The sequence below is a fragment of the Macaca mulatta genome, chromosome 8 (genome assembly GCF_049350105.2).
Source record: "Macaca mulatta isolate MMU2019108-1 chromosome 8, T2T-MMU8v2.0, whole genome shotgun sequence".
NCBI classification, from domain to species: domain Eukaryota; kingdom Metazoa; phylum Chordata; class Mammalia; order Primates; family Cercopithecidae; genus Macaca; species Macaca mulatta.
The window spans coordinates 110196725-110220877 of NC_133413.1; the positions used below are offsets into that span (position 1 = coordinate 110196725).

The window sequence follows — 24153 nt, forward strand, 5'->3', positions numbered from 1 at the left end:
GAGACGGAGTCTCGCTCTGTTGCCCAGGCTGGAGTGCAGTGGCGTGATCTCGGCTCACTGCAAGCTCCGCCTCCTGGGTTCACGCCATTCTCCTGCCTCAGCATCCCGAAGTGGGGAGTAGCTGGGACTACAGGCACCCACCACCATGCCCAGCTAATTTTTTTGTCTTTTTTAGTAGAGACGGGGTTTCACTGTGTTAGCCAGGATGGTCTCGATCTCCTGACCTCGTGGTCCACCCGCCTCAGCCTCCTAAAGTGCTGAGATTACAGGTGTGAGCCACCACGCCCGGCCCTTTTTCTAATCTTGAAGGAGCTCTTATGATTATCCTTCAGGTTCCTGGCTCCACCCTCTGGGAGATCTTCCTTGGCCACTTGAAGTTTGTATTGCATCTCAAATAATTACAGTCTTTTTTAGTCCAGGTTCGTGAGTGTATAGGGCAGTGGTAATTTCTCAACTTAGTAGACTTCTTACCTATTTGGTTCCAGAAAATTCCCTGTGCCAGGAACCATATCCATGGTCCATAAGACACATTTATTTGCTTACTTGCTTCCTTCCTCTCTGGATTTAAGAGAGCTTCTCCAGGAAAGTTATACCCTTGATCTGCATTTTCTTCCAAGTCAATATAACAGTTAAGAAGTTTCAACAGTGTGTTGCCTATAGTCAGTCTTAAGGCTGAGTGTTAATCTGCCTTTGTGTTCAGAGGCTTTCTAATTTTAGACCTTGCTGTTTGAGGCTTTATCTTAGTCTGTTCAGGCTGCTATATCAAAATATCTCAGACTGGTAGTTTATAAACAACAGAAACATATTGTCACAGTTCTGGAGTCTAGCAAGTCCAACATCAAGGTACTGGCAGATTCGGTATCTGGTGAGGACTCACTTCCTAGTTCATGGATGACCATCTTTTCACTGTAACCTCACATGATGGAAGCGATGAGGGGTTTCTCAGGTTTTTTTTTTTTTTTTTTTTTTGAGAGGGAATTTCACTCTTGTTGCCCAGGCTGGATAGAGTACAATGGCCCAGTCTCGGCTCACTGCAACCTCCGCCTCCTGGGTTCAAGCAATTCTCCTGCCTCAGCCTCCCGAGTAACTGGGATTACAGGCACCCGCCACCACGCCCAGCTAATTTTTGTATTTTTAGGAGAGATGAAGTTTTACCATGTGTTGGTTAGGCTGATCCTGAACTCCTGCCTCCACCCGCCTCAGCCTCCCAAAGTGCTGAGATTACAGGCATGAGCCACTGTCCCTGGCCTCAGGCTTCTTTAATAAGGACACTAATCGCATTCCAAAGGCCCTGCCTTCTAATATCATCACACTGGGGGACTAGAATTTCAGCGTATGAATTTTGGGGGAACACATTCAGACCATAGTAGGTTTAAAAGTATTTCTAACTTTGCAAGGTTCTAAATTTCTGGAATCTCTCTATTATCTCCCATTTTTATTTGCAACCTGGCCAATTCTTTCCTGAGCTCATCTCTTCATAAAACAAAATGTAGTGTTCCAGACACAGGCAACAGCAGCCAACATAACACCACTGATGTTTGGTTTTCAGACCTCATCTTCTAGAGCTACAGATTTATTAATTTTATGATCTACCTCCCAAGTCATCTCAAGCAACAGTTTTACTGAATATCTTACCACTTCAAAATATATATGCCCATTTTTATAGCTTTCAATATCGATTTCTACTGTCTGACCATTAAGCCAGGGTCTCATATTGTAGGATTTTGTTAGAACACTACTTCTATCACCAATATCTATATTAGTAATATAAGCTCAGTTATGCTGCCTATCATAAGCCTAGAACTTACTTCTTGTTCATGCTAAATGCCTAGTGTGTGTCTTCAGGGGGTTTTGTTCTACATGGTCACTCAGGGACCCAGGTTGATGGAAAGTCCATCATCTCGTATTTACCCCCTTGTAACTAACCACCCCAAAACCTACTGGCTTAAAAGAAGAGTGATTAACAACTTCTTATGATTCTGAGGAAGTGGCCAAGTGACTTTTCTGCAGGATGAGCCTGGGATTAGTCATGCATTTGCATTCACCTGGAGAGTTGGCTGAGGTATGGGTTCAGCTGGGAAGTCTGGGTGTTGCTCTCACCATGTTGTCTGTCCTCCTTACGGAGGCTAGCCCAGGGTGGCAAGTGGGAAAACCCCAATAAGCAAGCTGTATCAAGATTCTTACTTGCTGATGTCATGTTAGCTGAAGAAAGTCACATAGCCACGCCCAATGTCAGTATGGGAAGGTACTACACAAGGGCATGGATACTGGGATATACAAATTCATTGTGCAACAGTCTTCCACAGCTATCTAGAGCAGGAGTCAACAAATATTTTTTTAAGGTCTGGATTGTAAATATTTTAGGTTTTGCAGGCCTTATGTTTTCCCAGCTTCTCATTAGGATGGAGAGATATGTAAGTAAATAAGCATGTTCCAATAAAGCCTTATTCACAATAGCAGGCAGTGGACCAGATTTGGCCCACCACTGAGCTGTGAAACATAAAGCCTTTATTTATTCTCTAGAAGGAATACATGTCAATTCTGCCTTCAGCCCATTGGCCAAAACTAGTCACAAGACCATATCTAACTGCAGGGGTGATGGGGAGTATAATCCTGCTCTATTCCCAGAAGGAGAGAAGAGCTAGACATGGGTGGACACTGGAAGTCAATACAGCAGAAGCCACATTGAGAAGATGTATGTTCAGATCATCAGCCTTATCTTTATTGAGTACCCGGCACTGGTTGTAAGAACTGAAGAAAACAGACACAAAACCAGTGCCCTCATGGAGCTTACACAGAGTCCCTGATGGTGAATACACTGAGAGGGAGAAGCATTTTATACACTTCTGCTCTGGAATTGTTAGTTGTCGTCTCATTGTTTGTGTACTTGGCTTTTTCACCAGTTGGGCTGTGAGCAACGCAAGGGTAGGACTACATCTTCTCTGTGCCTGATGCAGTGACTAATTCTTTGTAGGCACTCTTTAAGTGCTTGTCAAGTAATTGATTGTTCAAACCATTAGACCAAGATAAGGATTTACTTTGGATTGTGGGGAACCTGGATATAGATGCCTAATTCCTGTATCACTCAGGTGCCTAACTCTCAAACCCCTAGAGCTGCCATTATACAAAAGGCTACAAGGTGTAAGTTGTTTCTCTAAATGTGAAAAGACAAGGATAGACTCAAGTCTGTGTCTCTTCCACTCATAGCAGTGAGTGAAAGGGACAACAAGCAAAAATTTCCCTCGAGAGTCTAGGTTTTTGGCCAGAAGTAACGTGAAAGTTCAGGTTAATTTGCTTGCCTTCAGAAGGTCCTTGGGGTGTTTAACAGAAACCATCACCTTACCTTAGGTTTATTATTCTAGAAAGTGTAAGTATCCTCATTTCATAATACCTGAAGATCACTTTGAGACAGAGCAGAACAGTAAATATTTCTCTATTCGCATCCCCTCCCTCTCTCCTCTAAGGGGTCCTGAAGTTGTGTGCAGTGACTGAGGAAAAGGAATATGAGATGGGAGCATGGGACTTAAAAAGGTTTCTACTGAGTAGATAATTTCATATCATTCAACCTAGTAAAGAACAGCAATTGATTTACCTTATGTATCATACCAAGGGATGGGGTTTATAAATAGGAATATTTCTTAAAGAATATCTCTTTTGTTTTAGATTCATGAGCCGAGCCATTTTTAAGCCATTAATTATGTTTTAGTCTCAAATTTTATTGTAAGTTTAATTTTTACCCTGGAACAAATAGGGCAAATTCAGAATACAAGTCTTTTGAAAAAGATATTTTTGCAAAACAGTCCATTTGGGAAATGTGTTCATAGAGAATACAGATAGAAAAACTGGACTCCATTTCTGCTGTCAAGAGGTTTACAATCTAATAATGGGGTCAGGCACATAAACAAGTAACTGTAGTACAGACAATGATATTTTTGGTCAAATAGAAATATGGTTAGAATTGTTTTAGAATGTAGAAGTAGGTGTCAGTCCAGAAGGGAATCGAAAAATTAAAGATGGCTTTATGGAGTAAGCTATCCTTTAAGCTGTATGCACAAAGACATACAGGCTTTTGAAAGGACTTGTATGGGGAAAAGTATATTCTAGGCATAGTGAGTAGTGAGTGGCAGACAAGGGCCTCAGCTGAAGCAGAGGCTGTAGAATGAAAAGGAAGACAGCAGTGGAAGAACCAGGCAGAGCTGGAGGGGCTGGGCTGCAGCAAGGAGCAGAGGCAGAAGGCAGAGATGACATCCAGGTAACCTACATGCTGAAGATGGTCAGAAATTCTGAATTTCTGAAGTCCATGAGAAAGTCATTGCATGAGAAAGAAGGCCAGCGACCTTGAAGTTGCTTCCAAATGTGACTCTGTGGCTTTCTCCTGTGGTTCTTTGTACACTTTGGTGCTTCTTCATGTGATCAAAATTAGAATATATTCATTGTTGGTCAAGCAAGAGCCTACCTTTGTTCCGTCATCCAGGATTTTTCAGTCCGTCTGCTTTTATTTGCTGCCCTAATAATAACAAAGGGCCCAGACTTGGACTGAATTGATACTGCAAATCATCAGAACCAGCCTTCCCAAGCATAAGGAGGATTTTGCCCCTACCCTCAGGTAATCCTGGCTGTGAACATGATGTTCTTGGAGTTGTTTTTTAAATAGCCTTGTTCTGTTTTCAAATATTTACCCATTTAAGCAACTCGCTATTTAATACTGAAGGGGTATTTGTTCTGCTGTCTGGCACCTGGATCCTGAGGTAGAGCTTTTTTCTAGGTCTTAGTCCATCTTTTCATGTTAGAAAAATTAATTTTTTACTCTGAACAAATTAACTTATATCTACCATTCTTGTTACAAGTTATGCAAAAGACCCTGGAGGGATTGTGATATGTTTTTAGGTGAGTTTTGAGGTATGTTTTTGTGTCCCTAGTCCAGAAGGACGTGCCCATAGTAGTAAGTTCACACCCAAGAGCCTGAAAGTTGTTTGCACATTGCACTTCAAGTCCCGAGTTTTAGGGTTTTTTTCCACAACGATTCATATGCACACATATAGCGGGCCCCATGTCTGGACTCCAGCCCACACAGTTATTTGCCAACTCCAAAGAAGCAGAGAATGAAGACACTCGTGCCCCATCATCCATCATTTTTTTCTATGAACCTTACAGCTGAATATTGAAAAATCTGGTTTTGATCTTTTGGGTATTTTTTTTTTCATTTCAAGTCAACTGAATAGCCCATACACATGGATATAAAGAAATATAACCAGGAATTGTTTGTGGTATTGAATCAGAACTGGAGACATCTGAAGTCAAGCCACTTCAGTAGTGTTTCTTACTTCTTTTTAATCAGATTTTGAATATTCTTTCTGCAGGTTGTGTTCCTGACTGGCTTTGGCTATGTGTATGTGGACACTGTACATCAGTGTGGCACAGTCTTCATCACTGTGGCCCCAGAAGGAAAAGCAGGACCTATTTTAACCAACAGCAATAGGTAGGTTTAATTATTTTCCCTGTAACAACATAGTAAGTGTTCCTGTTATAAAGTTGTAAACTTACTATTTATTTTTGTCATCTCTACATATGTATTAAAGCTTTTTGTTAATTATCGCATAATCCATAAAAAATATGGTTATTAGCAATAAATCATACCTTCAATAGGTAGCAATAAACCATCTTTCCTAGATACCACTTCCACTCCTTCTGTGGTAGGTTTAACAAACTGATTTACAAACTATGCATCTTGGAATCATACCACTATTATTAGCATGAAATGCACATTAATACCTCTGTATCTGCATGACAGTGTAGTAATTAATAATAAAACTTAGCAATTAGAGCTACATCAAATATAAATACGCCTCTTAGAGTCATATTTTCCACCCCCACTTTGACCTGAATGTTGCCATCAGGTTTTAAAAACTTGAAATAGACAAAGAGTTAATATTCTTAATTTAAAAGAATTCACATAATTCAATAGGAATAAAGATAGCCTTACAGAAACAAAAATAGAGGCAATAGGCATAAACAGAAAATTCTAAGAAGAGGAAATATAAGTAATCAAAGAAATGCTAATTTATCAAATTAACAATGATGTCGTATCATATCCAGTCCTGGTGAAAGTGTAAATTGGTACTATTTCCTGGAAAGCACTTCAGTAATACATGTTAAGAGCTTTAAAATCCTTTTGGCTTAGACATTCCACTTTTAAGTGTGTTAAGAGTTGAAGAGTTAAGGAAGTAGAGAAGTGGGCAAAGATATACACAGAGAGATGTACACACTGAGAGATACCACACAGTTACAATGGCAAAATATTCAAAGTAAAAATGCCCATCCATAGGGAAATAGATGTACTATAATTGTACTATAAATGTTACAACTGCAAAAAGTAGATCTCAAAGAATATTAATGGAATAGAAAATGCATATTATATAATCTAAAAACAAGTAGAATATAATATTGAATATATATGATCCTAGTTGTGTGTTATCTGTACATACATACACACATAAGTACATATGTATACATACTCACACGGAAAACATTCCTAGAAATAAGACTGAAAAGAAAACAATCAAAATTGGTAACAGATATGGGGGGGGTTAATGAGTTATTTAATATTTAATTATTATTTGATTTCTGTATTTTGATTTCTTATAATAGCATTTATTTTATGATCAGAAAAAATAATATTAAAATATAAATACCACCAACTTCCATACATTTGTTTAAATCTTTCTTTTAAAAAGTTCATTGCAACCGGGTGTGGTGGCTCACACCTGTAATCCCAGCACTTTGGGAGGCCGAGGTGGGCAGATCACCTGAGGTCAGGAGTTTGAGATCAGCCTGGCCAACATGGTGAAACCCTGTCTCTACTAAAAGGACAAAAACTAGCCAGCCTTGGTGGTAGGTGCCTGTAATCCCAGCTATGCAAGAGGCTGAGGCAGGAGAATCACTTGAACCCAGGAGGCGGAGGTTGCAGTGAGCCAAGATCACGCCACTGCACTCCAGCCTGGGCAACAGAGCGAAACTACATCTCGGTTTGGGCTGGGGGGAGGTTTATTGCTTCTCATATATGGTTAAGAAGTCATTAATTTGGATTCTGCTCATTTGAATTTATAATATTTCAAACAATGTTGGATAGGATGTTTTCTTTGCCCAAAAGTGTTCATAAAAAATTAATAGCATAACAAAATTGGAGATGCACTTTTAACTAGTATAGTACAAAATTTCAGGTTTATTCAACACTTTCAGAAACATTTTATCTAGGGCATAAATGTTAATGACAATAGAAGCAACCTTTCATGAGAAAAGTACAGGTATTTCTTGGAACTTCCTTAATTCATTCAACAAATGTTTTACAAGGGCTTACTGGATGCCTACCACAGGATGAGGATACATCCATAAATAAAAAGGCCCAATCCTTGCCCTGGAGAAGATCACTTTCTCCTCATAGGCATGGAATTGGGCAGGGTGATGGGGGGTGTAGAGAGTAAACATAAAAAGAAAGGAAATGTTATGGTGCAGTAGAAGGTCAGCATTCTACAGGGATGAAAACAGAGCTCAGTAAGAGGCGCTGGGAGTGCCAGGGCCAAGGGACTGGGAGAGTGTAGTTTTAAACAAATTGGTGTTGGTAAGCTGCACTGAGAAGTTGATATTTGGGCGGAGACTGGAAAGCAGTAGGGGGTTAGTAATGTGACTATCTGAAGGAAGAGCTTCCCAGGCAAAGGGCACAGCCAGTTCAAAGGCCTGCAACAACGTGCCTGGCATCGAGGAGGAACAGGGAAGAGGCTGTTGTCGGCCCAGTGGAGGGGATGGAAGTGGAAGTAGCAGTGCATGAGGTCCAGGAGGTAAGAGCTAGAAGGAGGGAGACCTCATTGGGACATTGAAGGGCTTAGCTTTAATTATAAGCGAAATGAGGAACTCATTGGAGCATTTTGAACATAGAAGTGACACACTGTGACTTAAATTTCTAGAAGATCATTGGCCACTTTGTTAAAGTAGACTGTAGACAAACAAGGGCACAAGCAAGCAGGGAGACTAGTTAGGAGATGATTACAGTTGCTCATATTAGAGACACTGATGGCTTAGACTACAGTGGTGTCAGTGGAAGTGTCAGTGGAAGTGTCAGAAACAGTCAGATTCTGGATCTACTTCTAAGGAAAAGTCAATGGGATTTTCCTAATACATTGAATGGCTAAAAATAGAGGCATCAAGGATGACATCCAAATTTTTGGTCTGAGCAACTGGTAGGATATGGTTGCCATTAACTAAGATGAGAGAGACTATCTGCAGGTTTAGGAGGAAAGATCAAGAGATTGGTTATAGACATGATAAGCTGAGATGTCATTTAGACATCTAAATGACTGTGTGAAAGGTAGATACACAAGATTGGAGTTCAGGGGGGAGCTCCAGGCTAAGTGTATACTTTGGAAGTCATCAACATATAGATGGTATTTTAGGTCATGAGACTGGATGAGATCCCCAAGGAAGTCAGTGAAGATGGGGGTGAGAAGAGGACCAAGGGCTGAGCCTTAGGCACTTTAAGAGGTCAGGGAGAGGAGGAGGGATCTCCATAGGTAACTGAGGACGAGTGGTCAGAGAGGTAGAAGAGCTGAGAGAAGACAGGAAAGAAAGTATTTCCAGGAGGAGGGAGTTGTCAGCAATGCCATTATTTGTTAGTATGTCGAGTAAGCAAAAACCTGAAAGTCCATCATTTGATTTAGCCAAATGGAAGTCACTGATGACCTTGACAGGAGTTGTTTTATTAGGCTGGGGATGGGGGCACAAAAGGCTGCTTGGAGCAAGCCTTAGAGAGCAGGGAAGGAGAGGAGTTGGAGACAATGTGTATAGAACACACTTGAGAGTTTCTATATAGAGAGGATCAGAAAAAGGAGTGGTAGCTAAGGGACAGAGTGGAGTCATGAGGGATTTTTTGAGCTGAGAGATGACAGCATGTTTACAAGCTGCTAGTAATGACGAAAAAGATGATGGAGGAAAGGGGTGTGAGTTGCTGGAGGGATGTCTTTGAGTAGGTGAGAGCAGAGTGATTTAGTGCACTTTAGAGGGGTTCACCTGAGACAGAAGCAAGGGTAGTTCCACCCCAGAAATGGAGATGGAGAAGAGCTAAGCATGCACTCAGGTATGGTTGGTGGGCAGTTGTGGCAGGAATTCCTGCTAACTTTTCTTCTGCTCATGTGACTTTTTCAATTTAGGGAGTCTCAGTTACTTTTTCTCTCTTTCTGTCTTGTGATCATCATGATAGAGAATTAATACACAAAGACCAGAGGGATTTTGGAGTAAAAATCTAGTGTTGATAAGGGAAACATACGGAAACATGACAAGAGCTTATAATAGTCCCATTGGGAACATTTCCCAATACTGTTGGAGTGTGACGGGCTCCATCCAGAAACAATGTCCTGAAAGTTGAGTTCTTATTTGTTTCTTATGAGAGTCTGATATCCCATCAGGAGGTATTTAATAGGGTACTGTCATTAAAAAAGAAAGAAGAGAGAAAGAAAAGGTGAGTGGGGGAGACTAATGTTCTTGTCCCTTTCTCTTCTAGAGCCCAGGAGAAGATTGTTACATTCAAAATGTTTATCACTCAGTTGAGTCTGGCAGTGTTTGATGACCTCACCCACCACAAAGCATCACCTGAGCTTCTGAGACTCACACTGGACAATGTTTTTCTCTGCATGGCCCCGGGAGCTGGTCCCCTCCCTGGGGAAGAGCCTGCGGCTGCGCTGTTTGAACTTTACTGTGTGGAGATCTGCTGTGGGGACCTGCAGCTAGACAACCAGCTTTATAACAAATCCAATTTCCACTTTGCTGTCTTAGTCTGCCAGGGAGAAAAAGCAGAACCCATTCAGTGTTCTAAAATGCAGAGTCTCCTCATATCTAACAAAGAGCTGGAAGAATACAAGGAAAACTGTTTTATCAAACTTTGCATCACCTTAAATGAAGGCAAGAGCATCCTCTGTGATATTAACGAGTTCAGCTTTGAATTAAAACCTGCTCGGTTGTATGTGGAAGACACATTTGTATACTACATCAAGACTTTGTTTGACACTTACCTTCCTAACAGCAGGTTGGCTGGTCACTCCACGCACCTGTCTGGGGGTAAACAGATGTTGCCCGTGCAGGTCACACAGCACGCCAGGGCCTTGGTGAATCCTGTGAAGTTACGGAAACTGGTGATCCAGCCAGTGAATTTGCTCGTCAGCATCCATGCTTCCCTCAAGCTGTACATAGCCTCAGACCACACTCCTCTCTCCTTCTCGGTGTTTGAAAGAGGACCCGTCTTCACCACTGCAAGGCAGCTTGTGCACGCCCTGGCAATGCACTATGCCGCGGGGGCCCTTTTCAGAGCAGGTAAGAACACAAGCTGAGGGTCTGTGATGAGCTAGAGCCTGGGCAGAAATGACACGCTTGGGGGTAGCACCTCATTTCAAGACCTAAAGAAGCAATTGGCAAGAGGTAACACACCTGAGCTTTACAGTCACACACAACTGGATCTAAATATAGAGCCTGCCACTGTTAGCTGTAAGACTTTGGGCAAGTTATTGAACCTTCTTCCTGAGTCTCCATTTCCTCATCGATAAAATGGCTTTGAAGATTTCTGAGAGGATCAGATGAAAGTATGTGAGGTATCCAGCATTTTGCTTGCCATTTAATTAACATTCGAGCAGTAGTAGCTGTTCTGTAACTTAGAATTTTAGTTCAGTTTAGCAAACACTTTTTTTTAGCACCTTGCAGGCACAGAGCCCTTTCTTAGCACCCTAGAGCAACCAGGAAAGCTAGCCCAGGTCTTCAGTCCCTGGGCCTAAAAGAAGTCCAGTTCTTGTTTATTAGTTTTCTTCATTGCTATTCATGAATAGCAGCAGGTGAGAAATTCAGAGGATTTGTGTGCTCGTAAGATGCACATTGAGCCCTCTATCTATCCAGTGCTGTACTGCCTGTCTAGACAGCTGGCAAAGCGAAGGCTGTGAGTGTGTCAGCCTCTCCACAGACCTGAGCTCAAAGAGAAGGAATGGCCCTTCCACTCTCTGGGGCCAGGCAAGTGGCCTATTGCAGGCTGAGGGCTGCTGTTTCTCAGGGACTCTGTGGGAAAGGTAAGGATTCCTTCAGTCTGGCTGGAAAAGTCTGCAGGGGCTGGCTTGAACATGCATGCAAAATTTTGTAGAGGGACTACTGTGTCCTAGAGACTGGTGGGTAGCGGGCGCAGTGGCTCATACCTATAATCCCAGCACTTTGGGAGGCTGAGGTGGGAGGATCACTTGAGCACGGGAGTTCAAGACCAGCTTGGCCAACTGGTGAAACCTCGTCTCTACAAAAAATTAAAGTTAAAAAATTACCCAGGTGTGGTGTCGTGCACCTGTAGTCCCAGCTACTATGGAGGCTGAGGTGGGAGGATTGCTCGAGCCCAGGACTTTGAGGCTACAGTGAGCTATGATCACATCACTGCACTCCAGCCTGGGTGACAGAGCAAGACCTTGTCCCAAAAAATAAAGATTGAGTGGTGGGAACCATGTGGTCTCAGGGAACATTATGGTAATCAGCATCACAGTGTGTGTTCCTGAGCCAAGTTCACTCTAAAGCAGTTTTAGTTTGATAATTGGGCTCCCAGAAATTCAAGCAAAGAACAGCATCCAGAGTTAGCCTTGTCAGCCCTTTCCAATAAAAAACATGGAAATCTTACTTTCTGAAAGTCACAGAGGAGAGAGCCTTTGTTCTATCCTCTTTGTAAAGCTGTACTTTGTGAATGCATTCCCATATAAGATTAAGATTGTAGCAGTAAACAACCTGTGTTATTGCCATATTGGTCAGATTACATTTTCTCCATAATGAAATTCATAGACTTACTAGGGTTATCTAGACTCTTTTATAAAAGATAGCAACAAGATCAGGGAGAGGGTCCTGCAGACCTGTTGTCTTGATAGCTTGCACAACAATGAAGAAAACAGTTCCCTCTTGCTAAAAACTTATTTAAAAATAAGCAGTTCACATTTCAAATTTAACAGATGGGTGTATTTATAAACAATTCCAGAAACTTTCCCTTCAGGCAATCTTTGCTTTTTCACATAAGCAGCAGGCACGTAGGTTACTGAGCTCCAGTCTGAGGCCCGGCAAGGACGAAGGCTCCCATTCAGTCTCTGCACGACGCAGCAGTGCAGTAAGCAGCAGGGAAACTCTACCTGTGGCACCAAGTAATGGGCCGTGCAGCCCGTGTGCTAAAAACGAGCTCTTCGTTTTGGTTTATATTTTTAATGAGCTTTCACAAGAACATTCTATTTGAATTTTATATAATTCACCTAAAAATCCTCTAAGCTGCCATTCCAATCTCACTGTATACCAACATAAGGGATTCTAATATAGAGGGCCAAGTTTTCAGAGCCTGTTGGAAACTCTGTCACTAAAAATCTATGGACAATCTGAAGATCATCTGGAAGAAAGCAGTGATTGCAGGAGTAGGAAATGGGAAGATGCTGGAGGCTCCAGACTCCCAGGTGATCCTTGTCGAGGGAAGGGAGAGAGCTGGCTGCAGGTGGGCAAGTTGCCCACTCACATCTCACTTGGGTCAGAGTGCCCCTGCCTGTCATGGAAAACACCCTTACCTCATTTCTAGGGAAGTTGTGGTATCAACTTGAAGAGATTTTAAAAATAAACAGGCCAGGTGCAGTGGCTCATGCCTGTAATCCCAGCACTTTGGGAGGCTGAGGTGGGTGAATTGCCTGTGCTCAGGAGTTCAAGACCAGCTTGGGCAACACGGTGAAACCCCGTCTCTACTAAAATACAAAAATTTAGCCAGGCATGGGGGCGTGCGCCTGTAGTCCCAGCTACTTGGGAGGCTGAGGCAGGTGAATTGCTTGAACCTGGGTGGTGGAGGTTGCAGTAAGCCAAGATCACACCACTGCACTCCAACCTGGGCAACAGAGCGAGACTCCATTTCCAAAAACATAAAAAATATTTTAAAAATTAAACAACTAAAAAAGGTAGAGGTAGGAGAGGCAGAATGAAAATAAATAGTAATTGGAAATCAGTAACTGACCCTGTCTGAAGGAATGCATGTGGTCTTTATCCTGAGGCCCCTCTCTAACCCAAAGGTTTAGTTTGATAGGAGCCAGGCAGACTCCCTTCTTCAACACAATTTCCAAATGACCAAGCAAAAGATAGATTTGCTATTGCAGGACAATAAAGGAGTACCTTTGGATCTGTCTGCCCTCTTCTGTCCAGCTCAGATGCCACTGAGATGTAGCTCTGGCCTCCACATAGCCCTTCTATCAGGCAGTGGCTTCAGGCTTCAAGGATTCCAACCCCACCACAGGGGAGAACCTGCCACTGGCAGGAGGAGGAGGCCAAGGCAGATTCCCACTCCCTCTCTGCACCCGTGGCACCAAACTGAACAGGCCTGTCATGGGGGACACTGCTTGGCCATAGCTACTCTCTTTTCTTTTATACATGGACTCGTTGGAGAGATGGGGAATTAAGATGTTTCTAGACCAACCTTCTGCCGTTAGGTACACCCTTACAGCCATTCAGGGCTAAAGGGAATCTGCTGTTTCTTTACCTCCAGAGAAGGCCCTCCATGGAGGAATATTCCACAGCCTCCCCAGCTCCTTTGCCTACTCTTTGCAGCCTGAGCTCACAGAAGGAAGAGGTGGGTGGGCTTCGGAATTAGGAAAACCTGGGTTGGAAACCCAGCCCACAGGTGGATCATCCAGGGGACTATGAGCAGTTGGCTTAGTCTCCAAGCCTCAGTCTCCCCCTTTTCCTGCCTGTGAGGCCATGGAAGCAGTACCACCATGTTGCATGCACCTCTGCCTCCTGTGCCTGGTCCATTCCCTGACCCAGGCAGCAGCTCAGTCACCAGCTAACCTGCACTGATTTGAAGGGAGAGAATACTTTTCTTGCAGTTACTGTGAGAATTAAATGTGTTGAATGCCTGGCATCCATAGGGCCTCTCATTTGTAATCTTTATCTTCCAGAAATTATTCCCTCTTTGCCCTAAGCCCTAGTGTTATCATCCGAACGTTCCAGAGAAGGGAGGAGGGCTCAAAATTTAAGAACGTCCCTCTCTTCATGGGCTGGGCATGGGATTCTTCGGGACCTTGGCTGTTGTGTCCTCACCTTCCCGATCCCCTCAGATCACTGAGCTGCAGATCTCTGTCACAGGACTGCCCTCCTCTTCAGAGCCTGCTGGTGAAGGAGGGATGGCTCCCACCCAGTCCTGTCCCCACAGCCTTCCCATTGCCAGGCTCTGAGCACCAGGCTGGGGAGGTTGGTGGCTTCCCAGAGAAAGCTGTCTTTTTGGACTCCTCTCTCCTGGCCCTCACTTGCCCCTCCAATTTTTGGGGCCTACATCCCCAAATCCCCACCCCAGGGAGCCAGGGTAAGAGCAGTGCCTGCGGGACTCCACACACAGCCACGTTCCCATGGGGCAGCAATGGCTGTGTGGCAGGCCAGCTTCTGGTCAGCCCAAGCTTCAGGAGGAAACCAGATCCAAAGCTGCCCTCCTGGGACAGGCACAGGTGAACACTCCCCTCTCACTAACCTCATCAGAATGTCCCTGTCACAGAGTTCAAGACCAGCCTGGCCTACATGGTGAATCCCCATCTCTACTAAAAATACAAATAAATAAATAAATAAAGCCAGGCGTGGTGGCATGTGCCTGTAATCCCAGCTACTTGGGAGGCTGAGGCAGGAGAATCGCTTGAACCCAGGAGTCAGAGGTTGCAGTGAGCCGAGACCACACCACTGCACTCCAGCCTGGGCAAAAGAGTGAGACTCAATCTCAAAAAAAAAAAAAAAAAAAGTCCTTGTCGCCAGGGTTTACATAACCGGAGCTGGGATTGAAGGGTCCAAGACATTTGTCTGGCTCTAGCTCTGCTCCAAAGGGAAGCACTCAACTCAGTAGGATTGGGAAAGATTAAAAACAACCCCTCCATTCTTGTCAGAAGTTTGCATCCCCTTTGCAACACACCATTGAGCATCTGGCCACCCCCGACCAGGCATCTCCTCCTATCCTGGTGCCGCCTCTGTCCCGGGGAGGCTTTAGAGAGAACCTCCCGCCTGCAAACACCTGCAGCCCAAGAAGGCGCCCTTCCTCAGGTGGTGGCAGAGTGCGTCCCCAGCACATGGACCCCTGTTAGCAGGAATATGGGAGGCTCGGGCCAGGCAGTTATATTAAAGCCATTTGTGGGGCCATCAGGGGATCACTTTGATTTATAAAGTATGAAAGTTTGCCATTTATGAATTCACAGGGAATGACTTATTTCCCTTATTTTCTTCCAAAGAAATGGATTACTTTCCCAATTCCAGTGTGAAAAAATGAATTGCAGGGGAAATGGGTCACTTTTTCACAAATGTTGAAAGTTCTGCATTTGAGGTTTCAATCACCCCTTCCCTCTGGTCCATTGCAGGCTGGGTAGTTGGGTCTCTGGAGATTATTGGCAGCCCTGCAAGCCTGGTGAGAAGCATCGGGAACGGGGTCGCCGACTTCTTCAGGCTTCCGTACGAGGGGCTGACCCGGGGCCCCGGAGCCTTCGTGAGTGGCGTCTCCAGAGGGACTACATCGTTTGTAAAGCACATCTCCAAAGGTAGCGGTTTCCGTTCCTTGCAATAATGCCTTTACTCCTTCCCTTTTTTTTTTTTTTAAAGAATGTGCGTTCAGATTGCCTCTAGCTTTGGCCTGTTAGCTTGCAGTGAGAGTTTGGATTTGTAACAAAGCTCATAATATAATGTCTTATGTTTTGAACAGATCAGTACTTGACTGTGGTGTGTGAAAATGTTTCAGAAACTTCAGAATTTTAAGCCTCCCATTGGGAAAACAAGGATTGGCTCAACTGTTATTCCATGTGATAAACACAGAAATATTAAAGGTGTTCAGGATTTCTGCTAAACATCAGAAACCCTACACTGTGTTGCCTCCATATTTTTTTAAATGTAGATACAGTTGTCATAACTTTCTGAAGGATATGGATACATTCTGACATGGAAGCAGATTTCGGGGTGAAACAGCCAACTTTTCTCTAGCACGCCATGTAAACAGTGCCATCTTGTGGCCCAGACAGGTCATCAGACACGGAGGCCAAAGTGCTTTCCCACAAGGACAGTGTTTTAATTTTATCTGTGTGTGTTTGCTTGATGTTATTTTGGTCAGCTTCGCAGAGACTTGGGAACTAACAAGGGCCATCTGAGTCCCCTTTTCTTCTCAGTGGGAGGCAAGGAAAACAGGGCAAAGGGCTTCTTCCCGTAAAAGGCATCCGACCATAGGCCATAGGACAGGTTATAGAAGTCTCTGTAAGGCACAAAAGAAGACTTGATCTTGAAATAGGAGAATGCGTGATCCATACAGAGGGTGAGGGACTATGGGTGGGAGGGCTGGCAAGAGAACAGCCAGAGTCATAAAAACAAATTCCACGGACAATGAAAAGGACACTCCCCCAGGCCTCAAATCATCTGGGAGGCCTGGGGGCTGAGTTGCAGAAATCCACCCCAGGAGTCACTGGCAGACTGCTCACTCTTGACACTGGAATCTCTGTGGTTCTGTTGTTTTTATGTTAAAATAAGACAACCAACACCTGCTAAATTGAACCTCAGCGGTATTTTCAGCCTACTGACTCACTGAATGTTTTTTACACTTGTTCTCTTCTTCTCTTAGCAAAATCTGTTTGGTTTGTTGGCATCCTTATGTGTGTGCATGCACGCAGATATTTTTCTTTTCAGATTACTGGTAAAGATGCAGCTGCAAAAACGACATTGAGCATTTCTTCCTGAAACTGGACCTGCAATAACAGATGAGCTAGTTTGTTAGCGTCCAGATCTGTACATGAAAGTCGCTCAGTTTTGCTCACTGAGATGTGTGCAGACCTGCTAGAGGAATTGTGGCTGTTGTGACCAAATGCTAAAACAGCCTTCCTTAGGAAAACCAGACAGATTCACGGCTCTCACATGATTTACTCCCTTTATTCCCCTCACTGTTTTTTCAGTTAATATCCTGAATATCAAAATTGCACATATTATCCATGGCACAATAATTACATCCTCAGAATGGCAAATGATAAGGTTTAGTATCTCCCCCTTTGTTATTACTGAAGTTATAGGGAGGGAATAAAATTTATTCCTAAAGTTGAAATATTTATCATCTTTCTAAAATTTAGCAACGTAACTTTACCCTTTAAAATCAGAGCAGGCAGATTTTAACCTTCAAAATTGGGCCTCAATGAAGGCATCAATACTGTTTTAATCAAACCTTGACAAATTCAATTATAGTGAAGGATAGTTTCATGTGAAACTCTAGGCTGCTCTCTGGCACCTGTGATTCTTCCCCTTTGAAGAGTGTCATCACCCCTGTGGGCAAGTGTTCCTCTTTACCTCATTTTCTTTTAAATTTTATTGTATCTTATTTGAGACAAGATCTCACTGTGCCACCCAGGCTGGAGTGCAGTGGTGCAATTGCAGCTCACTGCAGCCTTGACGTCCTGGGCTCAGGCAATCCTCCCACTTCAGCCTCCTGAGTAGCTGAGACTACAGATGTGCACTACCACACCCAGCTAATTTTTTAACTTTTCATAGAGACAGGGTTTTGCCATGTTGCCCAGGCTGGTCTTAAACTGCTAGGCTCAAGCAATCCTCCTGTCTTGGCCTCCCACAGTGCTGGTATTACAGGCGTGAGCCACCGCCCCAGTTGTTTACCTCTTAAGACTCTTTCTTCAAATTGCCTGAGAGGAAGCCACCATCACTTGCCACTGGGCATGTCCAAGAGGGCCCACAAGTGTTCCCACTGCCTCTGAAACTACTGCCTTGGGGTCCCTCATGTATGTGACAAGGAGGCTAACCCCATGCTCTTATTCCCTCAGGCACCCTCACATCCATCACCAACCTGGCCACAAGCCTGGCCCGGAACATGGACCGGCTCTCACTGGATGAGGAGCACTACAACCGGCAGGAGGAGTGGCGGCGGCAGCTCCCCGAGAGCCTGGGCGAGGGGCTTCGACAGGGCCTGTCCCGGCTGGGCATCAGCCTGCTTGGTAAGGGGCTGTGGGGCCTCCCACCTGTCTGCAGTCCAGCAGACTGAGGTGCAGGGTCTCCCAGGACTGGGCAACCTCGCCTTCTGCCTGGGGATGACTGGGAAATGCTCAGAGAAGGTAAGGCACTTGCTCTGAGTTCCACAGTGCATCCCGCTGAGGGCTCACCTGCACAGCTGCACAGGCAGCACCTGTGCTTGCTTTGTGTATGAAATGTATCTTGGGCCTCACTAAAGTTCTTAAAAGAAATCCTAATTTGATAGGACCCGCTCTAAGCATAGTGGTGTCTGCACGAGGACAGCAGCATCCAGCTGTTTGCTTTCTGAAGAATATGATAGGCAACCCTTCCGAAGCACTGGCTCCCTCACTCCCACACATGCTGAGCCGCTTCTTTTGTTTGAGAAGCACTAGAGCAACATGCAAATGTCATGTAAACTTCAGTGAGGAGCCCACTTTTGTCCTTTTACTTTTTTGAGATCAGCCTGACTCAGAGCAATTACTGTTTGTAAAACAGCCAGATGGTATAGAGGTGAAGATTGCTATGCATATTTCAAAATATTACAAATGTTTGAAAATAAGTTGCTTTAAAAAAATCTATAAAAAGGAAGCTTCAGAGCTAAAAGCTTGCAGGGCAAGATTATCAAGGATTTTTTTGTTTATTTGTTTGCAAAGGAATTTAAAACTGTATTGCTTGGCAATGTGCCTGTCCCGCATCTGAGGGAGTGTGCGCCTCCCAGAGATCAAAGTCACCCAAAGCAGTGCAGAGCAAAGGGTAGAAAAGATGAGTTTGAAAGGACTTGCCCTCTCTCTGATCTTCAGTTCTCTACGGAACTCCTCGATTGGCAACTGCAGCCAGCTGAGGCTCTGGGAGGAAGTGGTAAAATGGTACAAGTTCAGGTTAAGTTGCTAGAAATTATATAGGTAAAAACATTCAGTGGTGTGGGGCACTGTCATATGTGGAAACTGGGAAGCTGGTGACCTGTGATAAACAAGCTGGGTAAAGGAGCAACCTTCTTGCTTAACTCAGTAACCCAAAGGTGATGGTGACTCCTTTGGGGAAGGCGGTGTGGCAGGGGACCCTGCCCTCAGAAGCCCCAGACCTCGGGCTAGGGTGTCCAAGTCCTTTCTTTGTGACCTCAGAGAAGTTCTTCTCTGAACCTGAGTTTTTCTTTTGTATATTGGGCCTGGTGATACTATTGTTAGAAGTAACAGTGGGTAGTTAGTTATATGGCAGCCACCATGCTCATGTTTGGTAAACAGCACCTATCATTATCATAGTATGGTAGCAAATGAATTATAAGAGTTGCCTGGTTTCCAAGAGTGTCTCCGCAAAAAGAAACATCTGAGCAATGGCAGGAATATTTTCCCTTAATCTAATGGATTAAGTGGCTGTAACCAGAGGAAGTGACAATGAGGTTATATTGAGGATCTTAAGGTCATTGTTTTGCAACTCTGGACCTGTTGATGCTATTAATTGGAGGCTTAAGTACCACTACTCTGGGGTTGAGAGCTTCCCTGTCTCCAGCCCAGCCCCTCTGAGAGAGAGAGAGAGAGAGAGAGACCAACCCACCCACCCCTGGGCTGGCTGGTGTGTGGCTGTCTCCACCCCAAACCCGACGCCCTTCCCGCCCAAGGGTTCCAGTCTCTTCCCACTCAGAGAAGCCCCAGCCAATGCTCCGTTTTCAGTGTGTAAGATTGTACCTGATGGGAAAAATCAGTTGTGTGAGGAGTCACAAATCGGCCCCGATGAGGTCATCTTTCTGGGCGTGGGTCCTGTTGACAGGGTAAGTCATAACGCTCTGATCTTTGCTGTAGTCATTGTGTCTTGCATATCCTTATCCATGTGAGGGAATTCATTTTTGGAAACTGCAGTGGGCTCATGGGGTCTTTGTGCATATCTGGTAATTTCCAGACCATTAGGAATTCTTGGGGTAACATAAACCTCCTCTGTAGATGCTGGCTGCATCTCCCAACACTGGCCAGCCCCAGTCCCAGCCCAACCCACCCCCTGAGCAGTGTGTCCATGTCAGGGCTCTGCAGAGTTCACAGTGGGCATCTCAAGCTTGGTTCAAACCAGCTTCCTTTCCTGTAAGACTTCAAGAGCCTTTGTTTCATGTAATCGTTGAGTTATCTCAAAATGTCTGGTCCTAGAACTACCAGGTGTGTGGCAAGAAGAAGAAAGAGGGGAGTACAACAAACTGAATCTCCTCACTTTGGAAAGTTATAGATTGGCCACCATTTAATTCTTCCCCAGAAATGGTGTTTGAAATTGCCATATACAATGCAGTGCCTAATTGAAGTTAGAGCCATTATCACATAATAATTTGAAACCCAGGCCGGGCACATGGCTCACACTTGTAATCCCAGCACTTTGGGAAGCCAAAGCAAGTGGCTTGCTTGAGCCCAGGAGTTTGAGATCAGCCTGGGCAATGTGGCAAAACCCCATCTCTACAAAAATAAAATGAAATACAAAAATTAGCCAGGCATGGTGGCACATGCCTTTGGGCCCAGCTACTCAGGAGGCTGAGGTGGATCGCTTGAGCCCAGGTCAAGGCTGGAGTGAGCTGAGATTGCACCACTGCACTCCAGTCTGGTGGAGAGAGTGAGACCTTGTCTCAAAATAATGACAGTAATAATAATAGTTTTAAACCCATGCCAGTGAAATATTCTAGTTGCTCAGTTTCTTCAAAAAGACACAAAAGTCAAGGACCCAGTTCATAAAAATATATTAAAGGAAAAGTTAGAGTTGGCAAAGCATTTTCAAAGGTGTCATCTTATTTGATCTTCACAACCCTTCACAACTTCATAACCCTTTACAGCTTCACAACTTTGATGAGGGAAAGTGACTTAGCCAGGTCAAACCTCCAGCAAGGACAGGAGCCCGGGCCTTTCCACCATGTCGCCTACCCCTGTGGAGCTCCAGGCCTGGAAACCATCAGGATGTGGGGAGATTGAACAATTTCAAGTTCCAGTATAGGAAAAACACATTTCCCCCAAATGTTTATGGGTTCGGGAGTCCTTCTTGACTCTGCTTCACCCTCATGGGAACCCTATGGAGCATTATGAGGCCCTTGAAAATTAAAGCAAGTCTTTAATTTATGCCCAGCCGCACTGCCCCAGGTCAGCAGGGAAAAGTGTCTGCTGGCTGAGAGATGCCGCCGAGGCTTTTGGATGAGCTCCATGACAGTTTTCCAAAAGCAACGGCTTTTGGAAAAAAACTGCTTAGCCTGCAGTATTGGCATCAGCCTTGCCCACATTTACCAGATCTGTTCCCCAACACCCACACTTTCTACTACACTCTGGAGCCTGCACTGAGAAAGGATATGCAGCTCCGCATCACAACTGCGTTCTGCGTTTCCTCCCAGACCTGATGCCTTCTCATGAACACCAAAGTCAGGATGTCAAGAATTGCTCCTCTGACTCCCACTTCTTTTGGGATGCTTCCTGGTTTGTGACACGCTGCTGGATTCCCCAGAGACCACCTCCTCTCTCTTCATAGGCACTCTTGGCTATGCCATCTGGAATTCCAACAAAACAGGCCTCTGCCAGGTGAATCAGAAAAGTCCCCTCCGAGGGAGTGACTCAAGAGTTGCATATCCCAAGAGACAGCCCTTAAGACCACCATCTGCCATTTACTGACTGGTGTGTATTATAGTCAGTGCAGAATTTAGGAATGACAGGCAAAGTGCTTCCTTCTTGGTTTGCTCATCTGTTCTGGTCAAAAAAGCAGCACTGGGCTGGAATGCACAGTATACTCTATGCATCTCGTTTCTTTCTGGAATGGTGAGCTGTGGCGTGGTATCCCATCTTATGCCTGTCCTGATAGTGTGCCAAAAAAAAAATGCCAGAAACAAAATTACACCACATGGTAAAGGCTGCATCAAAATAGATGCATCACAAGGAACTTCCATAGCTCAGTGACCAAGTAGTTTCTGCCCAAGGCTTAGGAGCAAGTCACAGAAAGCGGTGAGGGAAGGCGTGGTGGTCTCCTGCTCCACAATGAAGGCCTTCCTCCTCCTCCACCTTCCAAGGCACAACAGGCAATAGCTCCTGTGTCCTGTGGGGTACAGCACTCACTCAGTCCTGGAAACCCCTCCCAGGCACGCTCTTCTGTCCACTGGCTTCATCAGATCACAGCCAACTCCATGTGGCCACCCACCCCGTGGGCCTAACGCCAGCAGACAAGTCTTGGGATCAGTTTCCACTCTTGAAAGCCTTCAAGCAGAGTTTGAGTCTATGACAGTCCATAATTTACCAGTTGAGGGATTTACTTCAGAGGATATACTTCAGAGGAGAGCCATTCCAGGCTCTGAGAGAGGCTGCCTCTCTCAAAGCAGGGCTGCAGGGACCATGAAATGGCTGCTGGTCTCTTAGCCTCTCTGTTCCCCAGCTTGTGAGCACAGAGGTAGATAAGGCACCTGGTGGCTGGTGAGGAGTTGGTGTGACAGGCCAGCTTTCCCCCTCAAAGGTCTGCTGCTGAGCCCGGGGCAGGTGGTTCCACAGCTCCCTCTCGGACTCTCAGAATCTAACACCTTGTCATGGGACTCAGGCTTTCCACTTTTGGGGAGCTGCCCAAATCGTCTTATCTGTCAAAGCCACAGTAACTGGAGCCTTCACTGTGGCCAGAGAAAACGGAAGAGCATAACAGAGGGAGCTTCACTTGATACCTGCGTGCGATGGAGCAGCTGGCTGTCAGCACCCTGTGCGGGTGACTGCGGCTGGCCCAGGCTCCACTCTTTGATTTGATGCTGTTCACTTTGATAATCTGCTGAGGTGACCGGAAGAGAAGACCCAGGGTTCCTCCCTGTCCCTCAGTGTGGCCACTCTGACTTCTGATCTTCCAAATGGAGTGGAGCGTCAATGGCAAATGAGGGGCGCTCCTAGCCGAGCGCCAGGCCTGGCTAGCTGTGATGCTGAAAGAGTGACCCTCACTCTTGATAGCTGGGGTGGCCTGGGCCTGCTGGGAGCAGCTTCCTCTGCTCACTCTTGCCATTTCTGTATAAGGTTTGGCAGCACGACTCTAGGCTGGGAAACAGGCCTGTTGCCTCAGGTCATTCTGAATCTGTAAATGCATAAACTTAAATGTCTTTGTCAAAACCTAGAGGAAAGGAGTCCATGAAAAACATTCCCTTTACAATTGACGTGATGTGCACTAAAATTTCTACATCAGAGCATTTTCATCAATTCTAGCAGTTTTGAGTTGAAAACAGACAATTCTGTCAAGAATTGTAAAGAAATTTTCCCTTCTGAGTTAGGGAGCCCTCCACTCCATCATGAAAAAAAATCAGAATGGTGAGGCTTTTCTGGCTCTCATTGTTGGCCTCTCAAAGCAGGAGTAGCACAGGGGCCGTATCCACAGGACTGCCTGAGGGGCTCCTTTCATCTTAACTGCCTCAGGCTCAGTGCAGGAGATGGACGCCCTGTGCTACAGCTGTGGGAGCAGAGCCCCGAGGGGTTTTGGTCGCTATTCTAAGTGAGGAGTAAGTGGCCAAACCTCAATTCAAGTGAGAGAGAAAGGTTTTTCCAAGATTGGCAAAGAGGAAGAGCCTGTTTTATAAATGGGATAAGCGAATCTCTTGGTGGTTAAGAGCTATGCTGTGACTCACACTCTCTGTACACTTAACAGCTGTGTGACCTTGGGAAAAACTCCTTAACCTCTGTGCCTCAGTGTCCACATTTGGATAAAAACAATGTCTGACTCCTGGGAATATGAGGATCAAATAATCTCATACAAGTAAAGCTCTTAGCACAGTCCCCAGACCTAGTAAGCATTCAAGATAGATAGATTACCTATAATCAAAATAATAATTACTATATCAATAATTACTCTTAAGTATTAATACTACTAAATTATGATTGTTATGATTATTATTAAAAGTGGGGAGTTAGAAAGGGGCTTAACCCCTTCCAGTTTTTCATCTTCCTGAATCGGTGCAAATGTATTGGGCTGAACAGTCTTTCTCTGCTCCTGAGGAATTGTTAGCTCCCCTCTGTAAACTGTGTTGCCTGACTTCAGAGGAAAGATGTGTGGATGACACTGAAAAGACTGACAGGTTTGTTAAATTCTGAATTAAACTTCACAGATCCTGACTGTGTGGACCAAACTCCATCTGAATATTGTACTTTGATGACAGTAATAAAT

General features: G+C 44.7%; 1 protein-coding gene across 21 annotated transcripts in view; it reads left to right on the forward strand.

Moving 5' to 3' along the window:
- Positions 1 to 24153, forward strand: part of VPS13B (vacuolar protein sorting 13 homolog B) — an 856590-nt gene that overhangs the window by 823056 nt on the left and 9381 nt on the right. For all 21 annotated transcript variants that reach the window (XR_013397363.1, XM_077943895.1, XM_077943898.1 and 18 more), the window contains exons 55-58: positions 5361 to 5479; positions 9551 to 10356; positions 15405 to 15581; positions 17844 to 18014. Coding sequence is in view for 20 of the 21 variants with exons in the window: in XM_077943895.1 (XP_077800021.1) it covers positions 5361 to 5479; positions 9551 to 10356; positions 15405 to 15581; positions 17844 to 18014 (1273 nt within the window). In the remaining variant the exon portion in view is untranslated. The remainder of the gene's footprint in view (positions 1 to 5360; positions 5480 to 9550; positions 10357 to 15404; positions 15582 to 17843; positions 18015 to 24153) is intronic.